Source organism: Furipterus horrens, unplaced genomic scaffold (genome assembly GCF_987537825.1).
Source record: "Furipterus horrens unplaced genomic scaffold, mFurHor1.1.pri manual_scaffold_6, whole genome shotgun sequence".
NCBI lineage: Eukaryota > Metazoa > Chordata > Mammalia > Chiroptera > Furipteridae > Furipterus > Furipterus horrens.
In genome coordinates, this window is record NW_028327176.1 from 117,015,270 (window position 1) to 117,039,027 (window position 23,758).

At 38.5% G+C, this 23,758-nt stretch overlaps 1 protein-coding gene across 1 annotated transcript in view; it reads right to left on the bottom strand.

The window, feature by feature from the left end:
* The window catches only part of LMBRD1 (LMBR1 domain containing 1), a 106,778-nt gene that overhangs the window by 56,512 nt on the left and 26,508 nt on the right, over nt 1-23,758 (bottom strand). Inside the window, exons 4-6 of the mRNA XM_090280502.1 lie at nt 9,700-9,797; nt 6,739-6,806; nt 704-792 (exon numbers count right to left, since the gene is read on the bottom strand). Coding sequence (XP_090136628.1) covers nt 704-792; nt 6,739-6,806; nt 9,700-9,797 — 255 coding nt within the window. The remainder of the gene's footprint in view (nt 1-703; nt 793-6,738; nt 6,807-9,699; nt 9,798-23,758) is intronic.

Consider the following 23,758-nt stretch of genomic DNA (forward strand, 5'->3'; position numbering starts at 1 on the left):
CAGGGCACAGGCCTGGCTTGCCGGCCAGGTCCCCAGGAGGGGGGCAAGTGAGAAGCAACCATTTGATGCATATCTCACACATCGATGTTTCTCTCCCTCTCTTTCTCCCTTTCCTTCTCTCTCAAAATAAATAAATGAATATCAATCAGTAAATAAAACATTTTTCTATATTACCCAAAATGAATTACAAACCACAGAGCAATTATAATATCTTTATTGTTAAAATACTTTGAAGGTCATATTTTGTCTTCAACAAAATAATTTTTATGAAGAACTCTAGAGACTAGTTACATGATAACTACAAGACTATAAGTGAGTCTTAACACAAACACCCTAAGTTGTCTAGAACACTTTAAACTACAAGTTGAAAAAAAATTAATAGAATTTTTAAAAGAATTTATTTATTTTTTAGAGAGGGGAAGGGAAGAAAAAAAGAGAGAAACATTGATATGTGAGAGAAACATCAATCAGTTGCCTCTCGCATGCCCCCAATTGGGGACTCAGCACGGCCCTCAACCCAGCCATGTTCCCTGAGAGGGAATCAAACCAGTGACCTTTTTGGTTTGCAGGGTGGCGCTCAATCCACTGAGACACACCAGCCAGGGCTGAAAATATTCTTAACAGGGCAAAAATAGGATACTCAAAGTCCCAAGGGCTATGAAATATGAATTATTATGAATGGCTTTTTTTAAAGAATACTTACGACTACTTCCAAGTTCTTCAAACAAGAACTTCACTTTTTCCCACTCTGTAGAATTTTTGTTATTGGGAACATTCAATGGAACAAAAGCACTACAAAGGAGAAAACAGCTCTGTTTAATGGTTTTAAAAAAGATAAAAGGTCAAATAAAAAGACATAGTCTGAAACTCAATTTTTAGTAATTTTGTTAAACAAAGACCAACTTTCCCCAAAAAAGGATTAGCAAATCAAATCTGCACCCTGTACTGAGGGTGTGAAAAGTTTCTTACCTATGTGTTTACTATATCACAAATTTGTTTTAGTTTTATTACTAAATTCAATATAGTTTCCTTTGTAATCCTATTTACTTTATTTTCTACAGTCAAAAATATTTTGAGAAGAAGTCACAGACTAAAGGTGGTCACAAAGCTCCTCGGCATAAAAAAATATTAAAAATCTATATTAAATCAGGAAAACAATATAAATATATGTAATGATTTCAATATATTTATAGGCATAGAAAAGAACAGAAAGGAAATATACCAGAAAAAAACAGTAAATATCTCATTGTGGGATTGGAGATGATTACTTTCTTCTTAATATTTTTTTTCTGTCTTGCAAGATTCTACCTAATACACAAAATGAAAGTAGTTTCTATCTATTTTTCAATCTACAGGTGAAGGGGGATCATGATAATTAAAGAGTTAACTAGCTTCCCAGCATTGCTCTAAGAGCTTAGACTGGGAAAAAAATGGAAGGGAGGGAGGGAGGAAGATAGTCACGTTATTATTTAGCTTAGAAACAAGAAGACAATCAAGACATTAAGGTAAAGGGCTGACTATCCATCCCTTAGATTGTATATGTGAACTACCAAAGAAGAATATAAGAAATAACTCTGATACTACCTCCTTTCCAATCTAACTTTAATTGTAAGCAAAGCAGTAAGATCTATCCTCTTTCGTAAAGAGGAAATAATTAATAAATTCAACAATACATTAATGGTTAAGGATTCTTACTATAAGATTTGTGTGACAGAAAGGTATAGATTTTCTTAATCTCAGTCCCTCTCGAAAAAATACAGAGTACCTCAGATTTCAAAGGCACATAGGTCAGATTAAGAAAAAAACTAGAGTCTTGTAAGATTATAAATTTCTTTTACACTCCTGAAAATAGTAAAACCGAAAACTATTTAGTAAATATATTTTACAGCCAATCTGACTCAGTGAGTCATCTTAATACAGATTATTTCTTCAGGAAGAACAAAGGAAAGGCTAATGAATTTCAGTACATATGAAAGTATAATAACAGCAGAAGTGAAAATAGTATTTTCACCTCCTACACTCAATCACCAAATCATATTTATCTTCCAAACAACTTACCTATTTCTTCCTCTCTGCTCTTTGCAACTACTCTAGTTGAGACCTTCATCTTTCACCTAAAACTATTACAATGGTTACCAAACTGGTTAGATAATGGCTACCTAAATGGTCATCTTGTCTACCATTTATATTTCACTTCTCCAACCCAACTCCCAAATGCCCCTTTCACTGAGTCGTCCTTCATAGTGTTGTAACTCTTAAATCCATATGTATTTACTTTCACGATTCACACTCGCAAATTCATTGTCCTTCAATTGCCCAGCGAGAGAAAACTCAAAATTTCTTAAATGTTGTATGTCACGGTCTGTTGCCTGTCCACACAAATACTTTATATGTCACATCATACTTTTTTTTTTTTTTAATTAATTGTACTGAGGCAAAGGAGGGTTTGGATTCTCATTTTTATGTCATTTTTCACATAGTCAGCCTCTCAGTTACTATGTTATGGATTCGATTGTGTCCCTCACCAGGAGAGTTCACATGCTGACGCTGTAACCCCCATACAATGCTGTCCTATTTGGATATAGGACCTTTAGAGAGGAAAAGTCCAATGAGGTCATAAGGGTAGAACCTTAGTCTGATGGAACTGGTGTTCCTATAAGAGAAGGAGATACCAGAGAGCACAGATGAAAGACCACCTGAGGACACAATTGAGGTGGATGTCCACCAGAAACCAAACTTGCCAGCACCTTGATCATGGACTTCTACCTAGCCTCTAGAACTTGGGAGGAAATAAATATCTGTTGTTTAAGGCAGTTTAAGCAGACAAGTACACTATACATGCTATTCATCTTTCTTTCTTGTCTGCTAACTTCCACTCCTTCTTTTTCAACCCAAATATTATTTCCACCTAGGGCTTTCCTGATTCTGCAAAGCAGAATTCCTACTGCAAGGGTGGAAACTTACTACTCCATCATAAACACCTGATATCTATCTTTTATTAGAGCACTTTAATATTGCAATTCATGTTATTTGTATCTCTACCCATTGTGAACATGAAGGCCAGAGATCATGACCCTAAGGCCTTGCACAATACCCAACACACAAGTGCTCCAAAAATGTTCACTGCATCAATTAGTTAAACCTAGGCCACATTTGTGCCATTAATTTATCTTCTGTTTTGGCAAAGCTACATCATTTAACAAAAACTAGAAATATGTCACCTTCAAGAAAATTTCAGGAAATTTAGTCAATTGCTTAACCTAAATGTTTATCTCATTCAAATATTTACATATGTTAATGGGAAGAACATTATCCTAGATAACCAAAACATTATAATCTTCTATTCACAAACTTCAGATTGTGAAATAAATACAGGAGTACATATACTCTCCCCCATGCCATGGCTCCAGCTAATGACTCCACCTCAAATACCAATGAGAAAATAGAAGGTGATTGGAGAGGAACTCTCACTTGTGCACCAAACCTATGATCCTACCTGTACCTCTTTTCATTGTTATCCCTCTTATAACAATAGAGGAAATATCATTCCACCTGAATCAAAGCCTTCCACCTATATGGGCACTTTGGATGCCATTCCTTCTGACTGTTATATACCTGATAGCCAACATTATTAATTCAACTACAAAAGGATCCTAGTATTGAGAAAGGCAGAAGACACAGGCAGTAATATTTGGCAATCATTGTCTCATTTATCACATTTTACAAAAGATAATACTCACTAGAGATAGATGATGCTATAGGGAGAGCAGAGACTAAATTTTGAGTTTCCTAATGCCTGGATCTGGTGGCACACTCAATATCTCTTCCTGAATGCCTATAAAACTTACCATGAACCAAACTAAGCCTCTGATACTCTCCCACCTTCAGATTTGCTTATCTCAAGTGATGATGACTTCACCCCTCCTATCTACTAAAGAATTTGGCCTTGCCTAAAAAGAGGTCTGAATTTTGCCCATGGTTCTGAGAGTTAATCTATGTCATGCCTGATAAAGAGTGTGTTTAAGGCACAGGCTGGCCACACCCAGTCTTAGGTGGTGGGACTGAAAGACCAACCATGTGATTTAGGGTGGGAGGATTGGATCAGGTGGCATCATCTGACAAGGGGGCTGAGATAACCATATAGGCAAGCAATAAATCAGAAATGCCTGCATAATAGTGTTCCAATAAAAATTCTGAGCACCAAGGCTCGTGTGAGCTTCCCTGGTTGGCAATACTACATGCATATTGTCACAAGTCAATGCCAGAAGGGTAGTCTGCCCTGAGGACAGCAAAAACTTCATATTTGGAATCCTCCCCAACTGTGTCCTATGCATTTCTTCTTCTACTTGTTTTTAGCTGGTATCCTTTACCTGTAACAATGGTAACTATGAATTTAATTACTTTCAGTGACTTCTGTGAGTCCTTCTAGAGAATTACCAAACCTGAGGATGGTTTTATGAACCGCCTCAAAATTGCAGTTGTTTATCAAAAGTGAGAAAAGTATTCCTCAAACTTTGTAGTTTGGCAAATTCCAGGTACATTCCCAATTCCTCTTTCTGTCAGGCCTATCAAAAAAATCCTGCTGTCTATCTCCAAATAATAGGCAGAAATAAATTACTACTGCTACCATCATGTCTTGTCTAGGTTATTACAACAGCTTTGTAACAGATCTCATGTTTCTACCTTTACCCCCATAAAGACAAATCTCAAAACACTACCGAGAGCTTTTTTAAAAGGTCATCATGTCACTCAATGACAAAAACCCCTTGAATAGCTTCCCAACTCTCTCAGAAAAAATGCCGAAGTCTTTACAATGGCCTCTGATGCCTAACAAAATCTGGCAGCATAACCTCTGACCGTATCTTCAGCTACTCCAGCCTTCATTCACTCCACTCCAGCTACTCTAGTTTCCTCACTTTGGTTTGAACATACCAGACATTTTCCTGCCTAAGCTTGTCACTTACTCTTCTCTCTGACTGGAATGCTCTTCCTTGCACATATATTCATGGCTCCCTCTCTTCCTTCAAGTGTCTTCTCAAATACTACCTTCTCAGCACTGCCTTCGTTAAAATTTCACAACCTATTTTTGTTTATTTTCTTCTCTGCCCCCATAACTCCATCCTGAATGTATGTTTCATGACAGGATGAGTTGTCTTTTGTAAACTGCCATTTCACTAGCACCTTGTACAATACCTGAAACATAACAGGTACACAATAAATACATGAAAAATATGTGAATGTTACACTGTTCGAAATGGTTAGTCAAACTTTTGCTCCTTGTTATTAGTGTATTTGCAAGGAACCATTTGCTTCTAAATAAATAAATATCATCTAGAGAACCAGTTAAAACTTACTAGAATTATGCAAAATGTAAACTCTGTAAAAGAGAACTGAAGGTGATTTTCCATAAAAAAGACCAGTAAATTTTAGAATGAACTTCCGCATTCCTTTTGTTTGAGACAGACATTCTGGCTGTTGTAAAGATTTGTAGCTTTATTAACGGTTCTCAGTCATGTTCTAAATCAAGAGTTGGCAAACTACTGACTGCCTGTGTTTGCAAATAAAGCTTAATTGGCACTCGGTCATGTCCTTTTGTTTATGTATTACCCGCAACTACTTCAGAGCTACAAGAGGAGAGTTGAGTAGTTGAGTAACCACAGGGACCAAACCGACCTCTAACCTAAAATACTTACTATCTACACTTAAAGAAAAGTTTGCAAATCTCTGTTCTAGATAATTTAGATTTACAGACAAGGGACCTCCACATTAACAAAGCAAATTAACATAACTAGATCTAACTTTCTTTAAAAGGCCAAAAGTGACTTTTAAGAATATATTCAATAGCTAAAATAAGTAGCAAAACCACCAAAAAATGTTCTTTCAACAAGAACTATTTTCTCATGACACACCAAGGCAGGCAAAGGGAACTGGAAATATGCCTTGAGTATAGGACATCTGCATTCTAAGAACTCCTAGAACTACAAAAAGTTACTGAACAGTTTTATTCCCATCACGAACTGTATTCAATAAATGAACATTTTCATTTATTGAAATTTCTAAGACCAAACTTTAAAAAGAAACTTTAAAAAACTTATTAGCACCTCATAAATTTCCTAACATAAAAAAAAATCAACATTTATTTAAACAAGAATAAATGTCTTGTATTAAAAAGGACAAATGTTTTCCAAAGAGAAATGTGCAAAACTTTATATTAGTATAAAATTAAGGACGAAGAATTAAGGAAAAACTCATTGACAAAGATTAAATCAACAATTTAAAGACTGATGTGTCAAATCTAAACATAAGAATTTTCATCAAAGTGTTTTTTGTAAGAATGGGACAACTGCAAGCATCATAAATAACCAAGCAATCACCACTAAAAGATCAAATAAGTTGTCATATCTTAAGGAAATGCAATACAGACAAAATGATGGATCTACATTATTCTGAAGAAATGCCTACAATATTTCAACAAGTAGATTATAAAAAATTACATAAAATATAATAACATTTGTGTGAAATTACAACAGGGAGGGTGTATGTATGTGTGAGGGGCACGTGTGTGTATCTGACCACACAGAAAACTACTACATAAAACAATAGGAGCAAAAAGGTTCATGGTGGTTATTGCTTGGTGGTGCCATAAAAGGTAGTTTGTTCATTTTTTTTACATTGTATTTTTCTCTTATTATTAAAATGATGCTATTTTCATTCTCAGGGGGAAAAATCAAAACTTACCCAATTAAAAGAAGAAGTGCACAAATCACAGCAAATCCCAATGTATACTTAAGTGCTGTTTTAATTTGCTAGATGTCAAGAGGGAAAAGTACACCATTTAGTAAGATCTTTAAAATATAATAGTCTTGCTAGAACATAACAATATTTTCACATGAAATGTACATTTATATTCACTGTGTAAAGTTTCCCTTATTAAAAATATCTTAAAATTTAAAGGAAAACAATGTATATGCCACATCTTAAGTATTTTTGCAAACTACACTAGCTTTTAAAGTTGTTTCAATGGTTAGAACTTGTGAAAAGCAGTATTTATAGCATAATTAATTCTCCAAAGGGGATCTTTAGTAAAATTATTAGAATATTTAACAAAATATTCCCCCAAACAGGAAGCAATCAGAATCTACAATCTCCCCACCCTATTTGAGGGAATAATATACATGCATGCATATATTACATATAAAACATGTAAAATATATTTATTTAAATAAATACACTAGGACTGTTCTAAAACCTTTACATATGTTAACTCATTTTATTATCACAAGAACTCTTGAGATAAATGTTCTCATCCCTACTTAAGAGAAGCTGAGGCCCAGAGGGGTTAAATAATTTGCCCTAAGTCACATTAGCTGGTAAGCGATTAAACAAGAACCTGAAAGCAGGAACTCATGCCTTTAAAACCTGCGTTTTGCTTGGTGACCACGATGTAATACAAATATAAAGAAAAACACATAGGTGAACATTCTAAATATCGAAGAAAAGTTCATCTCAAAGAAAAAGTTAAATGAGTGACAAAAATCTATTTGTCTCTCAGCCTACTGAAGTCTCTAAAAATGACCTTTTAGAAGTTAAATTCATACTTCATATGATAAATTCTTTTCACAGAGGAATTAAGATAGTCTTTAGGAAGGAAAATCATGAAGTAAAGGTAAGGAGGATCTTAAGATACACCAAAGGGCTGGAGAAGGTGCACTTTAGAAAAATGATTGAGAAAGCTTATATCTTATTAAGTTTTTAATATTAAATTTGTATCCAACCGCTTTATGTTACATGCTTTGGGTTTTCAAATGCAGAGTTGCATGGTATCTGCAAATAATAGTTTTGCTTACTTTATAAATATTTAAACATGTCACTTTTTTCCTCTAACAAATTACACTGATTACCATTCTGAGAGTCATTTAAAATATTGTTAATGTTCTTGCTCCTGATCTTAATGGAAATGCTTTAAGATTTTAATAAACATAATTAAGCATAATACTGGCTTTTGAGTCAATATATTTGTTTTTGTACTTATATACAAAACACAAACATGGTATAAAACTAATTCCTCTAACTCAAAAAGACAAAAGCCATTTTATTCTTTTTATGCTACTATTTTCCTCTTAAATCTGAAAAAAACGTGTTCAATTTTGGCAAATACCTTTCCACATCAATTTCTTTTTTGATCTATTAAATTACTATATAGTAATAAATGTGCTAGTTCTAAACCATTCATGCAAACTAGAGATAGGTCCAACTCAGTTATACTTTATTAATGTATTTTTAAGATACTCTTGCATTTGATTTGCTAATATTTAGTTAAGATGCATATATTAATACTTAATTATACTGGTCTGCAGGCTTGGACATGCAAATGTGCTATATTTATCAGGTTTTGTATCAGTGTTATCTTGGATTAGTAAGAACAGTCTTCAAGTTCTCCTCTGTGCCCTAGAAAAGGGGTCATCAAACTACATCTTATGGGCCACGTTTAACCCACCTCATATTTCACTGGATCACATCATGATCATTAGGTACCATCTCTGGCTACTGTCACACTACAACAGCAGAGCTGAGAAATTGAGGCAGGGATTATATGGCCCTCAAAGACTGAAATACTACCTTACCTTCTACAGAGAAGTTTGCTAACCCCTGCTCTAAAATAATAATCACAAGTCACATGCAGCTTTTAAGCACTTGAAATATGGCTAATTCAACTGGGATGAAGTGTAAGAGTAAAATACACCCTAAATTTAAAATAGTGTGAAAAAAGAAATTTAATCTCATTAATATGCTTTCACTCTATCTGAAATGATAATACTTGGAATATAAGACACTAAATATAATGTATCATTAAAATAATTTCAACTGTTTCTGAGTACTTATTTTAATATGGCTACTAGAACATTTAAAATTTCAAATGTGGTTCTAAATATATTTCTATTATATTAGCCCTGACTGGTGTGGCTCAGTGGGTTGGGCGTCATCCTGCAAACCTAAAGGTCGCTGGTTTGATTCTTGGTCAGGGCACATGCCTGAGTTGTGGGACAGGTCCCCGGCTGGGCGTGTGCAAGAGCCAACAGGTAGATGTTTTTCTCCCACATCAATGTTTCTCTCTCTTTATCATGCCCCTCCCCTCTCTCTGAAAATAAAATGAAAAAAATATATACAGTAGTCCCTCTCTATATCACGGTTCACTTATCATAGCCTCACTGTATCGCGGGATTTTTTTAAATATTGTATTTAATTATTCATCGCGGATTTTTCGCTATATTGTGGGATTTTGTGGTACTGTATACGTATGTTATTAAAGTTACGTAAGTTTAAGAGTGGAGAATATGTTTAAGAACATAGTAGTGTTTATAAAAGTGTGAAAAAGGTTAATAAGGGAGTGGAAAAGATTAATAAGGGACTGGGAATGGTTTATAAGTGTGTGGGAATGGTTTATAAAGCCTTAAAATATATATAGATACTAAAATAAATATAAGGTTCCTACTTCGCGGATTTTCACCTATCGCGGGGGCGTCCAGAACGTAATACCTGCGATAAGTGAGGGAATACTGAATATATACATATATATACACATTTCTGTTAGACAACATTGCCCTAGAATAAATTCAAACAGTCACATCAATTTTTTTAAAAAGGAGGAAGTAATCATTCCCTCCCCTAAAATGAGACCTCTAAAATAATGATACTTACAGTACATTTACCAGTATCATCATCATCCTTTTCTTCATAGTAGAAGTAGACAAAAGGAATCCAGAGGAACACGCAGAACAATATAACAGAATATAAGGCTGTAGAAAGAAACAATAAACTGAGTTCTACTAAATACATATGAACTTAAAAATTGTTTTTATATCTATATATTCACATAGCAAATTCACTCCCCATCTGATCCCTATACCCACAACTCTATGTGCATATGTAATATCCAAATTAGCCTTTTCTGACTCCTGTCCCAAGAAATCAGTCACACTATTAAATAACAAAGCATAATTCAAGTAAATTATGGAGCAGTTTTTAACAATAATAATCACAATAATTCTGCCAATAACACTTGTGGCAGCTAACATCTGAGCTCTTACTATGTACTCAACAGCACAGTGCTAAGAATTTCTTGTGAACTATACCATTCAGATGAACTTAAACTTTCATATTCCTTCCAAATTAAAATCAAGTACAGCTGACACAGCTGTTACAGTTGTCAGTCACTCAAGTTAAAGAAACAGCTATCATGATACTTTCATTTTGATACAAGTAATCTCCCTAATTTTAATTTAAAATATGCAGTGTTATGAAACTGATCTTACTCAAATCAAGATAGAGAAAAGTTAAGAAGTACAATAGAATAGCAAAATTAGATTCAAAGTTAACTAGTAAGAATTTACTATTTATCTGTTTTAAACTAATGTTGAATTCGAGACACTTTTGGCCAGCAGCAAATCAAAATATTTCTTTTAATTCATATGGAACTTAAAATGAACAGCCAAAGATAGAGTATATTTAACAGCATAAACAACTTTTTCAGACTTAACAAACCTACCTAAGAAACCTACTTTTCAAATCTTCTGTGTATTTAAATTTACCTGCATGTATGTAAGTTCAGGGGAAATAATACCAACAATATAATTATATAAATCAAACACAGGATGATAATCATTAAACTCCTTTGTGAAAGAAAGCATTTGTTAGTAATGTATACTAAAACCTCACTCTACTAGGAGGAATAATTGTATGAGTTACAGAATTTTTCAACATAATCTTAATACCTACTAACACTACACACACCCTTTATCTGGAGGCCACTTATAAAACAGCCCCCACTAAATGCAACACAGCTAAAAACCTCAGAACAAACAGAGCCCTAAAAAACCAACAGAAAGGTCAGAGTTCATTTATACTGAGCAATCAGAAAATGACTGTCAGCATACTGAATTTTATCACTACAGATATGTAGTGAAATTTATGCAGTCTTTCAATGTTTTGAGAAACTAATAAAGACAGTAAATCATTAAGGGTAATGAATATTGGTGTTTCTACTACAGATCAGGGAGTAGTTAGTATTAACCTTTCTATTACAAATCTAAGACCTAACGGAAATAAACATATTCAAAAAAGTAAACAAAATAACTATTCTAAAAGCTTTAAAAAATTAAACATAAAAGGGACAGGACTATAAATTACCCTAAATACCATACTACTATTATGATTAAAATCAGAGAAGGAAAACTCTGACTCCAAAAAACCTCCGCTGCCTTGCGGCATACCTCTTCAGGGGAAAGGCTAAGGGAGTAAACCCCAACAGAAAATCCGGAGCCGGAGTCCCTAAGGCGGTTTGACGTTGTAGTCAACACCGGCAACTCCTGTGGCGCACCTGAACCCAAGCTGTATTGACTCCGTCTTTCCCTTGGACCCTTCAGCTGCGAAGAGAGGGGGGGTCTGCTGCATGGGCAACAGCAGACCCTCCATATTACCCTGCCCAGGCTCTGTAGCTTCAGCGTCATCACAAGATGTCGATTCAACACGGGAGGAGACAGATACCATGTCACTCCCGAGTCGGACTGCACAGCCATTCTCGGCGGTGCAGATAGACTCTTAAGAAGCTACACCATCGTCTCTCGAGACAGACGGCTGCCGACGATTATGATTAAAATAATCAAATAATTGGTATAGACTAGGAAAACCCCTGAATTAGCATAATAAGAGTTTGTGGGCTGATAGCCACACGCCAGAAACTTCGATAAACAGATATAGTAAGGTTTGGGTTCAAGGTCAGTATGTCACTTCTCTCTACTACTTGGTGGTTTTGGCCTTTAGCTAGCCAAAGAGCCTAATGGCTATTTTATAAACATTCTTAGTATCCCTGAAATTAGGTGATAAATAACCTTATAGCTGCATAACTTATCATCATATTCAATTAGCATTACAAAGTATAAAATTCCTACAGTGCAATAAAATACAAAGAACTCTTTTTTAAAAATGGACAAAAGACAAACACATACTTCATTAAAGAAGATAAACAAAATGGCCAAAAAGCACATTTTAAAAGGAACTCATCACGGTCATCAGGAAGATACAAACTAAACACACAATGAGATACTACAGACCCCAAGAATGGCTAAAATTAAACTGATAATACCAAGTGTTTACAAGAACGTAGAGCAACCGATATTCCCACTTTGTCATATGGAGTATAAAATGGCACATTGTAGTAAACTGTTTAGTAGTTTCTTACCAAGTTAAACATATAATTAACATATGAACGAACAATTCTAATCCTCTAGTATTGAAGTGAAACAAGATATGCAAATTGTTTCGGCCCACAGAACCCTGCCTGAGCTGCAGATTTCCAAGGCTTTTATTGGGTACTTGTAATACAGGCACATTTGCCTGGTTGACAATCTAGGATTACCAAAGCCACAGATCTTGCCAAGAGGCAAAACAACTATTCACCATAAATCATGTTTTGCACAATCTAAACAACGCAGTGCCACATGGTTCGTATTCAGCTGTATGAAACCACCTTCTAAGTTAGAAACGTAAGGAACACCCCAAAGGCAAAGTTCCCAGACGTTAATCAAGGGTCAGCCACACAAGCAGGACTTCCTGAAGATACGCCAGAGCTGAACAACATCAGGTACGCTGCAATAACTTCCATAAGAATGTCCATAGCAATATTATTCACAGTGACAAAAGCTGGAAATGATCCAAATGTCCATCAACAGATGAATAGATAAGAAAACTTAGTGTTATATTCATAACTATTACACAGAAATAAGAAAGAAGTTACAGAAATAAGAGGATGAATCTTACAGCCCTTATACTGACTAAGATAAGCCTAAACACCAGAGTACATTTTCTATTATTGAACTTAATGAAATTCTAAAACTGGCAAAACTAACCGATCATGACGCAAGTCAAAAAGTGGCTGGGGCAGCTGCCCTCTGTAAAGAGACATGCTTATGTACAGCAAGCAAAACTCCCACATGCTGCTGGTAGGAACAGTCAGAAAAAAACAGTTTCTAGAAATAACACCTGGAAAGAGTGGGGAACACACTATTCAGAATGACTCTGTAACATCCCCACAGCAGTCTGGGACTCAACATAAGTGTGGAACAACTGCTCTAAATCTTTGTTTCCCTGACACCACATTCTAAGCTATGTTCTGGATAACTCTGACTGTTCTTCCCCAGTATCCTTTGCAAAGATTTCTGCCTTTAACCCACAAATGTTATACTATAAAGACAGAATTAAGTGAATATTTTTGTGTTTCCTATCAGTTGGGCTTCTATAACTGTAAATGAAAAAAGTGCTGCTACCACTACCAAGAAACAGAGAAAGTGTTTCTTTTCAGGTTCTATGTCAAACTAATAGCTATTTTCAAAGGAAAATTATTTTTAACTCCAAGAGTGATAACACTCTTACATCCTGACATCTTCATAAAGTATGTTTACTTATAAATGTTTTTGTTAAAAGTCTACTAGTAAGTAAAAGTTAGACTGTTTGGTTTAATTGTTCCACTAACATCAAAGAAACATATTAAGAAAAAATTTTAAAGCCTCATGACCACAGACATAGGCAAATATTATACTCATTGGAGCATTTGAGATCTGGCTCCCAGCATATGGGGTCAGTTTGGCTTATATAAACTCTTTTAAAAATTCTCTAAAAATTAAACTCATAAAACAAGTTCTTTTTCAAAACAACTTATTGCTCTGGCTGGTGTGGCTCAGTGGATTGAGTGCTGGCCTGTGTATTAAAAGTTTGCTGGTTCAATTCCCAGTGAGGGCACATGCCTGGGTTCTAGGCCAGGTCCCACAATGGTGTTTCTCTCTCCCTTTCTCTCTCCCATCCTTGCTCTCTAAAAATAAATAAAAACTTATCAAACACTAGCATAAACAAGTGAACAGAGAGCCATGGACAAAAAGAACATGGACAAAACTGTGGCAAACAATGCAAGATAATTATTATGATTTTTTAAATGTACACAAACCATCTACCTTTTAAAAATTGTTTATCTTTATAATTCACATGAAAATTAACTTGGATGAATTAAGCTTTTGAATTTGGATAAATTAAGCTTTTGAATTTTTATACATTTTTTATTCCTCCTCCCAACTACCAATGAAAACAGAGACAAAGGATCACTTAATCAGACTTCTGGTCGAGATGGCAACATAGGTAAACAAAGATCACCTCCTCACTCAACACATCAAATTAACACTAAATTATAGAACAACCCTCACTCAGAACTGTCACAGATCAAGTTGAATAGAAGTCTGACAACTACGAAATGGGAGAAATCAATCCATCCAGACTAGTCGTCGGCAGCCGTCCGTCTTGAGAGACGATGGTGTAGCTTCTTAAGAGTCTATCTGCACCGCCGAGAATGGCTGTGCAGTCCGACTCGGGAGTGACACGGTATCTGTCTCCTCCCGTGTTGAATCGACATCTTGCGATGACGCTGGAGTGTCCTCTCCAGTGAAGCTGAAGCTACAGAGCCTGGGCAGGGTGATATGGAGGGTCTGCTGTTGCCCATGCAGCAGACCCCCCCTCTCTTCGCAGCTGAAGGGTCCAAGGGAAAGACAGAGTCAATACAGCTTGGCTTCAGGTGCGCCGCAGGAGTTGCCGGTGTTGACTACAACGTCAAACCGCCTTAGGGACTCCGGCTCCGGATTTTCTGTCGGGGTTTACTCCCTTAGCCTTTCCCCTGAAGAGGTATGCCGCAAGGCAGCGGAGGTTTTTTGGAGTCAGAGTTTTCCTTCTCTGATGTGCCCTGACTGGAAGATCGAACCAGCGACACTTAGCTCGCAGGCCGACGCTCAATCCACTGAGCCAAACCAGCCAGGGACAATTGCATGATATACTTACCAACAAATCATACAGTTCACTCAGTTATAAATTATCAAATGACTTCATGAGATGTTTCTCATCCAGACTAGTAAAAGGGGTGGAAACATGGAATGGCTGGTCCCACATCCACGTGTGATGAATAAAAATTCTGGAGGGATATCTCTGGGGTGAGAAGTCCCAGCTCCACACCAAGCCCCTTAGCCAGGGCTCCAGTACCAGACAGACAACTCCCCATAACTTCTGGCTGCAAAAACCAGACAGGATTGAGCTGGTGAAAGAAACTTATAGAGTCCCAAGCAGGTCGTCTTGAAGAAACCACATACGGACTTGCTCACACTCACTCCCTCTGAGCTCCAGCAGCAGCGTAGCAGTTGGAAAGGCACCAGTGGCATACGGAGAGAAACTGAAATGTCTGGCATCAAAGTGAGAGCTGGTGGGCAGCTTTTTCCTGGACAGAAGGTGACAGGGGCCAATGTCTCTTTTCTGAACTCCCCCCCACAAAGCCACAGAGCTACAGGCAGTTGCCACATCTGAGACTCCATCAACCTGGCTAAACTCTTTGCCCCACCCTGAAGACCCTCAGAGACTCTGTCCCACCCAGCTTATGGGCCCATCCAAGCTGCTTTTACATATGAATGGCTGGCCACTGCCCATGCTTCACAACTTCCTATATGCTATCAAATAAGCAACAGTGAGCCTCAGTGAGCCCTGAGGCCCCCTACCTCTTAGTAATGGCCCCAAGCACAGCACTAGCAGCTGCCAGCCTATATTCACCTCTCGGCTTCACCTGGGAATCTCCAAGCCCAGCTCAAGTAGCAGCCATCTCAGATTGCTTTATAGCTCAGGCAGGGTAGCCCTGGGCAAAACACAGGTGGGGGCTGACCTTGGCCTGCACCACTAAGGAAACCTCAGAGCCTGTGCACCTAGTGGACAGCTACAGACCATGTCAGAGCACCACCACCCTGGCCCTGCACAGCTGATCCTTCACAGAGGGCAGAGGCTGGTGGTCACTGGTCATAGCCAGCCCTTGTGTTACAGAGTGGGGTCCCCAAATTTTCACAGAGCCTGCAGTTTGAGGATAGGGGAAGGGGACACCTTTCCAGATGCCGTTGCATATCTATGGATGGTAGCTAGTGTCTTAGTTATGCAAATAGCTTTGGTCTTTCCAACGAAGGCCCCAAGGACATGGGAGGGGTTTTGACCATCCTCGCTCGTCACTCGCAGCCGTCCGTCTCGAGAGACGATGGTGTAGCTTCTTCAGAGTCTATCTGCACCGCCGAGAATGGCTGTGCAGTCCGACTCGGGAGTGACATGGTATCTGTCTCCTCCCGTGTTGAATCGACATCTTGCGATGACGCTGAAGCTACAGAGCCTGGGCAGGGTAATATGGAGGGTCTGCTGTTGCCCATGCAGCAGACCCCCCCTCTCTTCGCAGCTGAAGGGTCCAAGGGAAAGACGGAGTCGATACAGCTTGGGTTCAGGTGCGCCGCAGGAGTTGCCGGTGTTGACTACAACGTCAAACCGCCTTAGGGACTCCGGCTCCGGATTTTCTGTCGGGGTTTACTCCCTTAGCCTTTCCCCTGAAGAGGTATGCCGCAAGGCAGCGGAGGTTTTTTGGAGTCAGAGTTTTCCTTCTCTGATGTACCCTGACTGGAAGATCGAACCAGCGACACTTAGCTCGCAGGCCGACGCTCAATCCACTGAGCTAAACCAGCCAGGGCACGGTTTTGACCATAGAATGGTGACAAAAGAGCAGGTTCTGCGAATGGTCAGAACTGGTTACCAAGGCTAATGCATCACAGACCAGAGATTTAAAGATAAGGCAGCAGCCATCCCCAGTGGAGAACCATGCAGCTTTGAAAGGCAAGGGAGAACCATGTGGTTTTTAAAGGGAAAGGAGAGAACCGTGCAGCTTTGAAAGGCAGGAGAGAACTATGTGTGATCCAGTGCAACATGGCACATGTTTTGCTGGACTTTTATACAGAGGCTGATGACATTGTACCCCAGATCCTGAAGGAGAGAGCTGACAGATAAGGGATGGAGAACTATTGGTCTTGGCTTTGGCTTATATCCCTTTGAGTGTGATAGGTCATTTTTTCCTTTTTTTGCTATTTTTCCATTTTTGCTTTTTACTCCAGTGGCAGGTTATTTTTGCTCACTTATCCCAGGTGCACCAACTATTTATTAGCTGAAGTCCCTTTGCTAGCTCACCCTGGCTGTTATCTCTATCCCAGGTGCACTAAGTGTTTATCAGCTGAAGCCCCCTCTAAATTAGAAAGTGTCTATGTGTAGTTTCTCCCGCCCACTGCTATTATTGGGCAGCTCAAAGGACATGAGTCTAGTTCTTTGCCTTTAAAAACCTTTTAGTCTGTAAGGCGGCACGGCTCTCCCATCTTCTGCTTCTGAAGGTGAGAAGACCCGTCCCTGGCCAGGTAAATAAACGCCACAAATTTGTTTCTAAATTGCCTCGTGTCCTCTTTGCTCGTAAATGCTCCATAACATTGGGGAGCAAGGGAAGTGCTGGGTCCCATGGGAGAACAGGGCTCTGAGCAGGAATGCTCACAGCCCTCCCCAGGCTGGAATATTATAAATATAGACCTGTTTTCCTCAACACTAATTGTTGAGTTTTACACCAAGGCACCACATGAAAGAATTCCCTTTTGCTAGGTAATACTTGCAGCTGACTGGCCTGGGTAAATCCCACCCATTGACCTGCCAACAGCAATCAAGGCTCAAGAGGAGGGTGTACTTAGCCCACACAGAGTGAGCACCTCCCAGCTTGGGTGACAGGGCTGGCTGTGCCACTGGACCCTACAGGATACCTACTACATTAAGCCACACTACCAAGTCATAGAATCAAAGCAGCTCTACTTAGTGCACAGAAACACACAGGGAGGCTGCCGAATTGAAGAGGCAAAGAAATATGATCCAAATGAAAGAAGAGATCAAATGAGAGAACTCCAGAAAAAGACTAAACAAAATGGAAATAAGCAATCTATCAGATGCAGAGTTCAAAACACTGGTTATAAGGATGCTCAAGGAACTTAGTGAGAACCACGGCAGCATAAAAACAGTCAGAAATGAAGGGTACATTATTTGAAATAAAGAACAATTTACAGGAAAACAACACTAGAGTGGATAAAGCAGAGAATCAAATCAATGATTTGGAACATAAGGAAGCAAAAAGACAATCAATCAGAACAAGAAGAAGAAAAAAGAAAAAAAAAAAATCCCAAAAATATTGTAAGCAGCTTTTGGGACATCTTCAAGCATTCCAACATTCACATGATAGGGATGCCAGAAGGAGAAAAGAAAGAGCAAGAAATTGGAAATCTATTTGAAAAAATAACTAAAGGAAAATTTCCTAATTTGGTGAGGAAATAGATATGTAGGAAGCACAGAGAGTCCCAAACAAGATGGATGCAAAGAGGCCCAATGTAAGACACCATAATTAAAATGCCAAAGATTAAAGATAAAGAGAGAATCTTAAAAGCAGCAAGAGAAAAGCACAACTGCAGGGGAGTTCCCATAAGACTGTCAGCTGATTTCTCAAAAGAAACTTTGCAGGCTAGAAGGGATTGGCAAGAAATATTCAAAGTCTTGAAAAGCAGGGACCTATAGCCAAGATTGCTCTATCCAGCAGAGCTATCATTTAGAATCGAAGGAAAGCTAAAGAGCTCCCCAGACAATAAAAAACTAAAGGAGTTCATTACCATGAAACCATTATTATATGAAATGTTAAAGGGACTTATTTAAGAAAAGAAGATCAAAACTATGAATAAAATGGCAATACATACATATATACCAACAACTGAATATAAAAAACAAACTAAGCAAACAAGAGGAACAGAGACAGAATTATGGATACAGTGTTTTGATGGTTGCCAGATGGGTGGGTAGGCGAAGAGATGAGGGGATTAAGAAGTACAAACAGGTAGTTACAGAATACCTGTAACTACATGGGGATGTGAAGTACAGCAGAGGAAATGGAGTAGCCAAATAACCTATACGCATGACCTATGGACAAGCACAATGGTGTGAGGGTTGCCTGAGTGAGTGGGGGGTGGTGATGGGTGAAGGGGGGGTAATGGGGAAAAAACTGGGACAACTGTAATATCGTAATAATACATAATTTTAAAATAGAAAAACGGCAATATTTGTGACAGTATAATTGGTTCTTAAAAAGCTTTTTGTTTTAGATGGTCAAAATATAAAGATATTTTGGGAACTTTAAAAGCCTTCTAAAATTATCCCACTTACTCAGCTGAAGCAATCTGGGTCAAGGCTACTAAAGTGCATATCCACTACCCATTTTCCCTTCATTTGGCATTCCCCTTCATGTCCTTCCCCCTTTTTCCTGCTCCCTGCCTGAAATAGATACATTATAAACTCCAACCACATTTTTGGATTCTGTAGTGACCTTAAGATGAGAATCATGTATTAAGGATAAAAAGCAGAGGAGAAATGAGCTTAGGACCCTCATGGTGCCATGATGCTGCTATACCAGCCCTGGACAGCCTACCTCCAGACTTATTTTACATGAGACGAAAAAAAACACTATACTATTTAAGCCATGTATTGCCAATCTGTTAATCGCAGCCAGGTATATTTCCTGAAATAGAATTTGAAACAATAAATGGGGGAACCAAACATTCACTCCTGTGATATCCTAAGCCCTGGTGGTCCTGCCTGGGAATTAAGTATATAGATCTTAATTAACTTTGCTACTGAATATGGTAATCATGAGATGCCAAAGAATCCCTTGGTTTGAAGATATACTTCTCCTTGTCTTCACTGTGTAGTGTAGCAGCAACTCTACTTCCCTTAATAATCAGCATAAATCACTCTAGCCTATATGGTAACTAGTCAATGAAAAAAAAGAGACAAAAGTGGCCAGGTAGAAATCACACCTCCTCATTCATCCTTCCTGGAAGTACTCCCACATCACTATGAAGTATTCTAACCAGCAGACTTCAGTTGCACGGTAAGAAGCAAAAGATTTGTGAGTAGTTCACAAGGAATAACAGTACTAACTGCTATGGTCACTTTGTCATTAGCAACATGTACACAGATTATGAGAGGAAGAGAACCTATAACGGTCACTGGTCCACAGCACTATCTAAAATACAGAAAGAGCACTTCTCAAGTCATTGTATGAAGCCACTCATGTCTCGACAGTCAAACCTGACAAAAGATGAAAAATTACAGATCAATCTTACCTATAAATTAATATTTAAAAGAATCCAAAACAAGGTAGCAGTAAACCAAACCCAGCAAAATATTTAAAAACAAACCCAAGCCCTGACAGGTGTGGCTCAGTTGGTTGGGCTCCATCCTGTAAAGCAAAAGGTCACCAGTTCAATTCCCAGTCAGAGCACATGCCTAGGTTTCGGGTTCAGTTCCCACTTTGAGTAAGTATGAGAGGCAACCAATCGCTGTTTCTCACATTGATGTTTCTCTCCCTCTCTCCCTCCCTTCCCTTGTCCTTGAAAAAATTAAACAAAAAATAAAGTAAGATAAATAAGGAACCCAGGAGGCCAATGACCAATCTGTGTATATCCTAGGATTGCAATGTTTATTTAAGAATAATCTATCCATGCAATATATTGGTTGAAAAAATTTAAAAAACAAACTAAATCTTCCATAATTATCTCCCTGATAAAACATATTCAACTCAACAAATACCCACTGAGTATGTTCCAGGTATTATTCCAGGGGTCATGAATATGGTTAATCCCTTCTCTTATAAGGTCTCCTTTTAGAGAAAAGAAAGCAGCTTTCTGCAAACCAGTAAGAGTGCCCACACCAAAAATGAATTGGCTGGTACCTTGATCTTGTACTTCTCAGTCTCCAGAACTGAGAGAAATAAACGTCTGTTGTTTGAGACACCTAGTCTATGGTATTTTGTTGTAGCAGCCTGAGATAAAACAGACATTCTAGTGGATGTGCACCAGTATCCTACTGGGGAATTAATTTGCATTTCCCTAATGATTAACAATGTTGAACATCCTTTTATATCTTATAAGCAATTTATATATCTTACTGGTGAAATATCTATTTAAATAGTTCACTCACTTTTAAATTGTATAATTAATGTCTGGTAAGAATTGTTTATATATTCTGACTACAAATACTTTTTTCTCTTTTAAAGTTTTATTGAGATATAATTAATGTGACATACAAACCACCCACTTAAAAGTATACAATTCAATTGTTTTTAATATGTTCAGAGTTGTATAACCATTACCACAATCTAATTTTAGAACATTTTGCCACTCTAAAAAGTAACCTATACCATTATAGTCATCCCTCCTCACCTCCCAGACCCAGGCAGCTACTAATCATACTACTTCCTGTGTCCATAAATTTGCCTGTTAGGACATTACATATCAATTGGGATCATACATTATGCTGTGCTTGAGAATGACTACAAAACGTTTATGAGATATAAGATTTACAAATATTTTGTTTTATATTCATTTTTCTAATTTAAATTATACTTTACTGTTTACACTATTACATTGTCCCAATTTTTCCCTTTTGCCCTCCACACAGACCCCCACCCTCACTCCCTCAGGCAATCCCCACATCATGTTCATGTCCATGGGCCATGCATGTATCTTCTTTGGCTACTCTATTCCCCATGCTGTACCTGACATCCCCATGACTATTTTGTAATCCCCAATTTGTAATTCTTAACACCTTCACCTTTTTCACTCATGCCCCCAGAGGCCCCTCCAATCTGGCAACCATCAAAATGTTTTCTGTGTCTATGATTCTGTTTCTGTTCTGCTTGTTTTTTAGATTCAATTATTGATAGATATGTATTTATTGCCATTTCACTGTTCATATTCTCAATCTCATTATTATTAAAAAAGACCCTTTAACATTTCATATAATATTGGTTTGGTGGTGATAGGCTTCTTTAACTTTTTTTGGCCTGGGAAGCTCTTTGTCTTATGATTTTAAATGACAGCTTTGCTGGATAAAGTAATCTTGGTTTAGGCCCCTGCTTTTCATGACTTTGAATATTTCTTGCCAATTCCTTCTGGCCTGCAAATTTCTGTTGAGAAATCAGCTGGAAGTCTTATGGGAGCTCCCCTGTATGTAACTAAGTGCTTTTCTCTTGCTGCTTTTAACTTTGGCATTTTAATTATGATGTATCTTGGTGTCAGCCTGTTTGGGTTCATCTTGTTTGGGACTCTGTGCTTCCTAGACTTGTATGTCTATTTCCTTCACCAAATTAGGAAAGTTTTCTTTCATTATTTTTTTCAGACAGATTTCCAAGTTCTTGCTCTTTCACTTCCCATTCCAGCACCCCCATCATGCGAATGTTTGCACACTTGAAGTTTTCCCAGAGATTCCTTACTCTATCCTCATTTTTTGGATTCTTTTTTCTTCTTGCTGTTCTGATTATTTTTTGCTTCCTTATATTCCAAATTGTTGATATAATTCTCAGCTTCATCCACTCTATTATTGATTCCCTGTAAATTGTTCTTCATTTCAGTTAGTGTATCCTTCATTTATGACTGGTTCTTTTTAATGGTTTCTATGTCCTTTTCTATGCTGTTGAAGTTCTGAGTTGACCCGCTCTTCCCCTAAGTTCATTGAGCATCCTTACAACCAATGTTTTGAATTCTGTAGCTAGTAGATTGCTTGTCTCCCTTCTGTTTAGTTCTTTTTCTGGAGCTTTCCTGTCCTCTCAGCTGGGCCATGTTTGTTTGCCTCCTCATTTTGGCAGCATCCCTGTGTTTGTATGTATTAGGTAGAACTGCTATGACACCCTGGGTTGGTAGTGGCCTAATGTAGTAGGTGTCTTATAGGGTCAGTGGCACAGACTCCACTATCACCCAAGCTGGGTACTCGAGGTACACCCTTCATGTGCACTGAGTACATCCCACTCTTGTAATTGAGCCTTGACTGATGTTGGCAGGTCCATGGGAGGGATTTAGCCAGGCCAGTCAGCTACAAGGACTATCTGTGACCACTGACCACCAACCTCAAACCACCATGGAGAATCAGCCATGCAGGGGCCCACTCCATAGAGCAGGACTTACTTCACAGGGATCTGGTGCCCTCTGAGTCTTCCCCTGAGTGTGTCGCTTGTGGAGGAGTTTGGGTTGTGATGCTCCAATGTGGTCTGTAACTGTCCGCTGGGTGAACAGGCTCTGGGGCCTTTTGGGAGGTGTGGGAGAAGGTCAGCCACTATCTGTGTCCTGTCTAGGGCCACGCAGCATACAATACAAAGCAGTCTGCAGTTGGCTGCTACTTGTGCTGGACTTGGACTGGACTTGGAGGTGCCCAAGTGAGGCCAAGCTGTGAACCAAGGCCAGCTGCTGCTGGTGTGAGGTCTGAGGCCACCTAGTGAGAGGTATGGTCCATGCTGAGTCAGATGCTGCTTATTTGAGAGAATTTCGGAAATTCAGAAGCATGAGCCAAGACAAGCCACTCATATGGAAAAGCCACTAGAAACAGCTTGGTTGAGCCTGACAAGTGGCTGGGGCAGGGCCTCAGGGAATCACCAGGGTGGGGCAAACGGTGTGACACAAGTTGGTGGAGTCTTCAGATATTGCGCCTGCCTGCCAGCTCTGTGGGGAGAGGGCACAGAAAAGGAACAATGGCCTGTCCATGCACTTCTTCAGGGAGGAAGCTGTCCCCCAACTCTCACTTTGATGCCAGACATTTCAGTTCTTTCCCATATGCCTCTGGTGCCCCTTAAACTGCTGCCCCAGTGCTGGAACTCAAAGGGAATGAGTCATAGTAAGTCCATGTGTGGGCCCTTTAAGAGAAACTGCTTCAGACTCTTGCGGTTTCTGTCTTCCACAGCCTCAATCCCTCTGGTTTTTATAGCTAGAAGTTATGGGGATTTACCTTCCTGGCAATGGAATCCTGGACATGGGGT